The 9,762-nt window shown below is 34.0% G+C and overlaps 1 protein-coding gene and 1 long non-coding RNA gene across 2 annotated transcripts in view; both read left to right on the forward strand.

Moving 5' to 3' along the window:
- The window catches only part of LOC109715609, a 13,343-nt gene extending 13,006 nt beyond the window's left edge, over positions 1 to 337 (forward strand). The window contains exon 4 of the long non-coding RNA XR_002217704.1: positions 279 to 337. This is a non-coding gene — a long non-coding RNA (uncharacterized LOC109715609). The remainder of the gene's footprint in view (positions 1 to 278) is intronic.
- Positions 6,625 to 9,035, forward strand: LOC109715605 (jacalin-related lectin 34-like). Its single transcript, XM_020240718.1, has 3 exons — positions 6,625 to 6,680; positions 6,803 to 6,991; positions 8,542 to 9,035. Exons 1-3 carry the CDS (start codon positions 6,678 to 6,680, stop codon positions 8,770 to 8,772), a joined length of 423 nt encoding a protein of 140 aa, XP_020096307.1. The 5' UTR covers positions 6,625 to 6,677; the 3' UTR covers positions 8,773 to 9,035.

Here is a 9,762-nt window from a genome sequence, read left to right on the forward strand (position 1 = left end):
AGAGCGGGCGAACGGGGGAGCCAGGGTGGCGGCACCACTCGCGGTCTATACAACCAAGCAGGGCAAAGGGGCCTGCATACGCACAACTAGACGCCAAAGCGATACGGTCCACCGTCAACGTCTGACGCACCACAGTTATCCGGAACAACCTGAACGGACCCTGTAAATAATCCCACTCGCCGAACCAGCACGATGTAAAATACAGATTTCTACACTACCCTGTGTAGTACTCCGTCTCCGAGAAATGCGACATGTTACAATTCTTTTTGATTTTGCAGAGCCACAGGTTCCGGCTGCTGCACCGTCTGCGGACCAGGATCGAGGCAAGGGCGTCGCGAGTTAGAGCCCTACCCGACGTGCTGAGCTAGAGGTGCCCTTCTGCAGGTAGAGGTTTTGTTTCGAGTTTATGTACATAGTTGACTTAACTCGCCAGTGCGAGTAGCTCTGTATTTTTGGATCCGAACTATGTATATGAAACTCTGTTTTATTTAGCTTCAGTTTTCTCTAGCAGCTCTCTACTACTGTTTGTAGTAGTGTTTGATTTACAGGTACAACTATCGCTTCGTATACAGGGAAAATTTCTTTGTATACGGCGGATTTGTCGGCGTGCCCGGGGAACGTGTAATCCGGGGCGTGACAACAAGATAAGTCTAAGACTATAAGAATAAAAATAAAATGGAATAAACTAGGTGTATGGACCGCACTCGCCGTCGCGCGGCCGACTGGCTCAGCTCGTGCTCGTGCCGTGCATGCGTGTGTTTAAACGAGAGCATAACTCCCATATTCTTCCAAGCAACTAGCTTGAAAATAAAGAACTATATAAAAGCCACAAACACCCTTTTGGTTTCCAATGTAGGACTAAACATCACACATAAAAATTTTAGTTCGGTTCCCAAGTGGCCCATTAATAATTATTGGGCTCTCACGAGGCTTTAACAAGTTTTAAATTACAACAAACCCAACAAAATCCAATAGGTTATGCCGTGTGTGTGCAAGTATGTGTGTATTGGGGAGATAGAGATGACGGTGAAAGATGCTGAAAATGATAGGTTATATGATAAATGTATATCAATATGCTAGAAAAAAAAAAAAAATCCTTTTTCACTCCTTGAAATGTTGGTGAGAAAAAAGATTTTGTTTTTGTAAAAAAAATTGAAAAATGAAATGAAAAGTTTCCTTGAAATATGAAAAATAATTTTTCAGAAAAATTAATTTTCCTATGAATCAAGCACACGGGAAAAAAAAATAGTCTGAAAAATATTTTTCTTGGATATTCCTCAAAAAACTAATCAGGCCCTCAGCGAGTCGAGCACAGAAGCATCCTTAACTGTCGACAAGAGGCCACATTGTGAGTAAAGAGATGATGGTTTATGACTAGGGTATCGTTGATGATGTTGGAGTACTTTAGAAGTAAAAGGTTCTATTTGTTTTCTAGGACTTGACATATAGATCGTAAGATAATCTCTCGACGCATTAAAGATAATTAAGTAAAGTACTGAAAACTTGTATGCGTCGAAACTGCAGTAAAATATATGTAGCTTGATTTACTTTTTGTTTCGCATTTGGTGTGTGCGCGAACATTGAAGCCTGGCAAGTGAACATTAGAGTCCGATACATGAGCATTGGAAGTTTATTGCAGTGGCATGAGACAGCATTAGAACCAGATACATGATCCAGTTGGATCTGAATATGTATATTGATATTGTAGCTTGTAGTGCTATTTATTTTCGTTAGTTTTAATTACATACTCGTCAGTGACTGACTATGGAGGAGAAGCTAATATTTAGATAATATGTACGCCAATTTTCATAGATCGATCGCTTGGCTTATTATCTATTTGTTTACCATTTGTGAGTAGTAAAGTGTAGCTCTAAATTGTTTTATTTGACCTATGTGGGTAGCTGGATGTGCTATTTCCTTAATAATTGAAAGTTTTAGAGGAAATTAATATTTATTTCCAATATTGGTTCTTGAGGATTTTTGTGTTCGAAAGTATCTATTCCTTGAGCACGTTGGAGCTCAGTATAGCTCGGTATAGGGCGAACAAAATACTGTGCTATTTACTAAGTAATTGAAGTCATTAGTTGAAATTAATATTTGATGATTTTAGGTCTCTAGGCCTTTCGTGCTCGAAATATCTGCTCTTTAGAAGGTTGAGGCATGAAACACAGTTTGGGGCGAAAAAGATGTGGTATTTACTAAATAATCGGAGTTGTTGATTGTCTTTGATATTGGGTCTTGAGGCCTTTCGTGTTTGAAAGATATCTGTAAATTTTTAAATATATTGGAAGGGGAAAAACGATTTGAATCGTATATGATTTGTGTCGAACAAGTTTGGAACGTAAAACACCATTCGGCGGCAAGGTTTGGGACATAAAACATGATTCGATGGCAGGATGTGGGACATGAAACACGAATTCACTACCGGCCAAATATTCATTCGCCGTGTTTAACTTAACTATCTGGCCCAACCCGGCCAGCATGGCGTTGACATCAAACGATTTTTACAGATTTAAATTTATAGAAACTATTTTTAAAATAAAATTTTTTTAAAGGGCTAATTACGAAAAATGTCCGAGCGTGAAACACAATTTGATGGCGTGATGTGGGACGTGAAACACAAAACCGGTACCGCCCAAACACAAGTCAAATTAAGCAGCCATTGATTGGTATGTTGGATATTATTATGATTGTGACGCGTCAACAGAAGCATCCAAGGCCTTCCAGTGTAAGAATGACATGCGTGCATTATCAATTTCCCAACGTAAAATCAGTGTCCACGTACGGGTGAAACCATAACGAGATAAGACATGTACGTGCCACTATTCCCTTATAACTAATCCCATCGCGCGCATTCATCCGATTCCGTATAGCAATCCACAGCATTTGAAAATAAAGTAATTAATTAGATTACTTAGTGGGCGTGTTTGGCTAGCCCATTGTTTACTCTAGAATCGGAATCCGAATCGGAATAGATGAATTCGTTTGTCCGTATTTGATATGTGGGATTTTCATTCCGACTTCAATTCTCGGGTAAATGAGAATCCCCTAATTACCTCTTTTTCCAATCCGGTATAGGAGGCCGGATTGAAAATTGAATTCAGGCAGAATGAATTTATTTGGATTAAATTTAACTTTTTAAGCTTGATTTTTAACTAAAATATAAGTTTTAAGTTTAAAAATTATATTTATAAATTTTTATTTGAACTTAAATTAAAAATTAAAATTCTATCAAGCATTTTGAAATCTAATTTATAAATTTGAAGTTGAATTTAAATTTAATTAAAAATTAAAAATTTTATTTAAAATTTAAATTTAATTTATGGATTCAAATTGAAATTTAAATTATAATTTTAAGTTTGAATTGGAATAAATCGAAATTTAGATTTATATTTTGAATTATCCGTTCAATTTCAAATTTTAATTTTTTTAAAAAATATATTTAAAATTTTGACATCATTTTAAAATTTTAACATAAATTTTTAGTATTCAATTTTTAGTTTGAATTTAAACTAGTATATTATAAAGATAAATTAAATTGACATATTAATTTGATTAGTTTCTAATATCTATCTGAACCAAATACCAATAATGAGAATATTTCATTCCGATTTTCATTCAGATGGCGAATCAAACAGAATAATATAATAAATCATTCCGATTCCATTTCCAGCTTATTCCCATTCCGATTTTAATACCGATTCCGACTTCGAACCAAACACACCCAGTATTTCTTTTGAAGGAAAAATATTTACAAAATGTAAAAAAAAAAACAAAAACAATCAATTAAGTGCAATTTAAGTATATCAAAAGAATCAAATAGAGTATCAAATATAATGTTATAAAAAGATAAATATAAGTTATTTTCCAATAATATATTTTTCAATGCAAGTTTTTCCTTCTATAACAAATATACATAAAAAGTGAAGTTAGGATTTTTTTTAAAATATCCTTTGTTCTAATTTTGTTACTCATATTTCTTCATATATATATATATATATATATTAATAATAGAGAGAGAGAGATAGAGAGAGAGAGAGAGAAGAAAAGAGAGAGTAAAAAAAATTGAGCTACCGACCGTCCCTAGAGCAAGTGGCAAAGGGCTTGATGGTTGGTACCCGAGACCAAGTTCGAATCCTAGTTGATTCACATTCTAGAATTTATTTTAAATGAAATAAACGAAGCGGGTAGCTACGTGCTATATACCAATCTCTCAAAAAAAAAGAGAAAAAAAGAAAGAAGAAAAAATTGAGCTAGAATGCTTTTAGAGTTTCGTGCCATTTTACTTCTAAATTTATAGTTTCGAATGAAGGATGTAGATTGGAATTGATAGTATCCCTTAATTATATACTACTTATGTGTGAACATATATACATATCATATACTTCATTCTCTATTTAAAAAGTTGGTGCGTAACTATTTTTGTTTCGCTACTCAACAAGTGCAATTAATTGTTGGCTTCGTGGGATTTTGATCAGGCCGGACCTCCATGTAACTCGGGTCTACAAGAAGCCCTAGTTTGGTTCTCTTAGTGGAATATTTTTCTAAAATTTTTAACGGAATGAGTGAACACATGGGACAAATATGGATTGGTAGACGCGATATCAGCTATTACGTACCTACTATATTTAAACTTTTTTATCTTAGTAGTAGGGTGCAATCCACCGTTCGCGCGAGCCAGCTCGTGTTCGGCTCGAAATGAATTGAATCGAATCGCTCGTTTAGTAAACGAGCCGAACACGAGCTTAATTTTTTCGCTCGTTTAATAAACGAGCCGAACACGAGCTGGGGTCAACTTGCTCTCGGTCGCCTCGATAACAGCTCGAATACATATATTTTATATTTATATAATTTATTTAATTTATCTTTATATATATAAATAAATAATTATACATATAATATATATTTTAATTTTTTAATTTTTAGCAAAATAAAAATATAAAGAGCTCAATGATAAAAAGACTCATTTATATGTAAAGTTTCAACTATTAGATCAAAGTCTAATTAATAGATAAAATTTTATAAATTTACTTTTTATATATATTTAATCCAATCATTTTAACTTATTGTACTCGTTGGCCAGCTCGTGAGCTAACTCATTTATAAAATATATGGGCCTATCTTATAATAAAAAAGTTTTTGGTGCTGGTCTAGATCAGAGCACTCTCTCTCTCTCTCATCATTTGTAATTTATAGGTGAAACTGTGCTAAGAACCTCTTAATTATAGGGTATTATTTTGCTATTTTGAGATAAGTCGTTCAACTTTAAATATTTTATTTAATAAATTCTTAACTCTCTAATTATTTTGGATGAGCTATTTTATTTAACTAAATAAAATATATATTATGCTAAATTTATTAGCTCTATTAGATAATAGTCATTGATTGTTATAATTTTATTTACAAAAAATTTAAAAATTAAATCACTAAGTGAGAATTACTGATAGATTTACTAAAATTTCTCAAGTTATTTGAATGGAATTATACAAATAACATAATTATAAACTAATCGAGTGTAAATCAAAAAAATGAAGTTAATATATTTTTTTACATTAATTATCTAATAAAAAAAATTTATTAAAAAATTGAGTAGGTATATACGTAAAAAATTGAATTCTGGCTTCGTCCCTGTTGTCGACGAAGTTGAGGACTTCTCCGATGATGAAACGAGATGGGGTCGAAATATGAGGCGCAATTAATGGTGTTGGACAGCAAGAGGACTTGACATGCCAGTTCGTAAGAAAACTTCTCGATGCATATATGATTGGATCGGATTCGGGTATGTGTATTGATACTATAGCTTAATTATCATGCTATTTATTTTAGCTATTTTTGTTTACATGCTCACTAGTAGCTAGCTCTAGATATGTCTATCAATATTTCAGTTCTGGTTCGCTAGGCGTGAACTGACTCAGTGAATTACTAGCTAGGGAAGAGCTGACTAGTTAGGTGATATCTCTATGCAAATTTATAGACTTTCCTTTGACTTATGTACCTATTTGTTTATTTGTTGAGTATTTAATTTTAATTTTGAACTATTTTATTCGATCGAACTATATATGCGTTTAGTCGGATGTGCTATATATTTACTTAATAATTGGAGGAGTTAGTTAAATTTAATATTTATATTTGATGTTGGGCCTTAAGGCATTTTGTGTCCCAAGGATTTATTCTTTAGACTGCACGATAAGTATGAAACGGTACTATTTAGGGCGAACATATGTATGAGGCATGAAATGTGCGTGGTACCACTTGGGAGGGCTAGGTGTGGGATGTGAAACACGACTCCGCTAGGAGCCAAAAACACATTAAATTGGATAAGCACTTTGATGTTGTACATATATATATGATTGTAACATGTAATTAATAAGGTAGCATAGACTCCAAGGCCTTGAGAGTGTGGCAATAAAACAGTATACACCTTTTGTATTCTCACGTAGCTAGGAGGACATGCATGGTCAATTTTCCCACATCAAGAATACGTAGCTAGGAGGACATGCATGGTCAATTTTCCCACATCAATCAGTGTGAACGGGCGAAGCCGGCCTTAACCAGATGAAGACGTACGTGTGCTCTTGCTTGTTGCACTATAAATACCCCACGGCATTCATGATCATCCTATCCAGCATCGCAGCAACTCACCAATATCCTTTTTGAGAATATACAAACAACCAACAATGGTGAGTAATTAGACTAGCTTGAGCTTTTATATATATATATATATATATATAGTTCTTTTTTTGTGCTCATCATTTAATTCTATTCATTTTTTATCTGACCCATCCACATGCTTTGGTTGTAGGCTGGTACCGCCGTCCAGCAGGGGCCTTGGGGAGGAGCTAATGGGGCAGTTTTCGACATGCATCCTCAGCCAATCATTCTAGGCTTCACAGTCTGGGCTGATAGTCAATACATTAACGGAATTCAGTTTCAGTACGGGCAAGGTTCCTCGACTTCCGTGTACGGTACTCGGAGGGGAACTCCCACCACGGTGTGTATTGTTCGTTGCCTCTCTTAACTCTCTTTTTAGATTCATTTTGCTTAATGAATGAAACAGATAGCGCGCTATTTCTTTCAGCAAAAAAAAAAAAAAAAAAAAAAAAAAAAAAAAAAAAAAAAAACTCCCTCTTTAGATTTTAGATTCACCAACTCAGTTCTTATAGACATACCTAGGAGGCTAGAAATTTTCATACTTGAATTGGTGGCCCAATCCATGACCCTACGCACCAATTTTCACCACAAGGCCAAACTACGTACCATTGAAAAAAAAATCCACAATACCAATTGTTATAAATCTGATGCTTGCTCTCTAGCTTATCTATTATTGGTATTTCACAATGAAAGCGTCGATTAGGAATTTTATTGTAAACTCGATCAGTCTGCCCAATAAAAAAATACTAGCTAGCACAATAAAAATCAAACAAAAAATATGAATGAAATCAAATTAACTAATCAAGTAAAAAATAATAAATCGAACTCCCCTCCTGCTAGCTAGGTTCAACCCGAACCCTTCTTCTAAATCTGTTTCGTGCCTCTTTCGTCTTCTATAAAATCGAAGAAGCCAATAAACTCACAGGCAAGGCTTTCAAAAAGAGACTCGATCGGCCGCTCACATAATTTTTCGTTCTAATTTGCTGAGTTCACGTCCAAAAGTTAATTAGCCGCGCATTATTTATATATATAATGCATAAGCTGCAATGATCTAGCCCAAATCCTGGTATAATTTGATGTCTATTCTAATTTAAATTTAATTCAACTTACTTTATCTATTAATTACATGCATATTTAAATCTTCTTCTTAGTCTAGTTAGGATTTAACTGTGAGTCTTTAACTAAATTCTAACAACTTGTTGAGTTCCTTGAAAGACGGCGATCAATTCAATTGCCTTTACAACTACGTACTGCATGCGACCAAAGTAAGTGCAGCCCGTCCAGCTAGCTACAGATGCAGATGCAGATGCAGATGCAGATGCTCATGGGTATTTGGAGTTGCTGTATTCAAATTCACTCGGCCTCAACTATTAGTTTAAATATAAAAATATTTAAAACGCCGGCCGTTCTCTATTAGTTTAAGCTTTTAAAGTACTTAACATATATAGTATCAGAGAAGAAGGCCCCGAGAGTTCGAGTAATTAATTACGTCAGGCTTCTAGCATTATTAATTTTTTTCTATTTAATTCAAGTCCACGTCATGGCCTACAAAAAATATGGAGCCCAGATATATATATATATATATATATAAAAGAGAGAATTAATGTTAAATATAAAAATATTTAAAACACCGTTCTTTGTAAGTTTAAGTTTTTTGAGCATAACGGTTGTTTCACATTAAATACCGGTACACTCTATATACATACCAAGTGGAGAAGAATTTTGGGGTAGCCACTTAGCTCTGCGTGCGCACATGCAGTTTCAGCCGAGCATCGGGACTGTAAATGTAGCGAATTTACTAGATGAATGACACTGTTAGTACATAAAAAATGACACCAATATTTTCATATCCAATTTACTGTCGTCTGATTTTTTCTATATATTCTGCAGGTTACGTTTCAACCCGGCGAGTTCCTTAATGGCATAGAAGGCTCAATTGATAAAATAGTAGGAGCTTATGTTGTTTGTTCGCTTACTTTCAACACCAACACTTCTAATACGTATGGACCGTACGGTAGTGTGCAAGGAAGCACTTTCGCTTTCAAATCAACGGCTGCAATTGTTGGCTTCTTTGGGCGTTCAGCGCAGCAACTTAATGCAATTGGGATCTACATAGATTAATGATGGTCCCGTTCTCCTACGTACGTATGCGCTTCTACGTAAATGAATAAGGATACCATCAGTGTGCAGGGTATCGACCGTGTCTTTATGTTCGTCTATGTTTTTTAGTGTGCTACCCGTGTCTGTCAACTTTGTTTATGAAATAAAGAATAGCAGATATATATATATATATATATATATATATGGTATTCAATTGTTGTAGGGTGGTGTGACTCTTCTATTATAAACAATAGTAATAATAATATTGTGTGTCGTACGTACTATTTGTGGGATTTATCTAATTAATGTTCTTACATTAAGATTGCGTGGATTTATATTGCAATAGTGAAGATCCTGCGGTATGCCACACACAAGTGAAGATTTTTTTAAGACTAAATTACAGAAAACCATCCTATCAAAACTTGATTTTTCACTTTCCTACCCTGTCATTTAAAAATCTACACTTTGCCCCCCCTGAAAAATAAAAAATATATACAGGGGAGTACGGTGTTACTAGTATTGCTAAAATGACCAAAATCTACCCTCTTCTTTTTCCTCTCGTCCCCAAACCCTCCTTTATCCGTAGAAGGGTATTTTCGGTATAAAAAAAATATAATAATGAAATATAGATGGAACCCTAACGGAACAGTGACGGCGGGGTCCAAAACGAATATTTTTTATTTTTTAGGGGGACAAAGTGTAGGTTTTTAAATGACAGGAAGAAAAAGTGAAAAATCGGATTTTGATAGAGGAGTTTTCTGTAATTTAGCTTTTTTTTTTTAAGTTAAGATTCTTTTGCATAAGCAACTATTTTATCTATTAATCTAATTTAGATAAAAAAAAAATTATTAGAAAATTTACATTTTTTAAATTGTGTAGGTGGATATAGATAAATTTTAGCTTTTGAGATAAATGTGCTAAAATATGATCTATATATGGCAACATATAATATTTATACCTGGCCCATTAATATTTTTAAAAAATTATATCATATTTTAATTTAAAATTAAT

The sequence above is a fragment of the Ananas comosus genome, linkage group 9 (genome assembly GCF_001540865.1).
Source record: "Ananas comosus cultivar F153 linkage group 9, ASM154086v1, whole genome shotgun sequence".
Taxonomy (NCBI): domain Eukaryota; kingdom Viridiplantae; phylum Streptophyta; class Magnoliopsida; order Poales; family Bromeliaceae; genus Ananas; species Ananas comosus.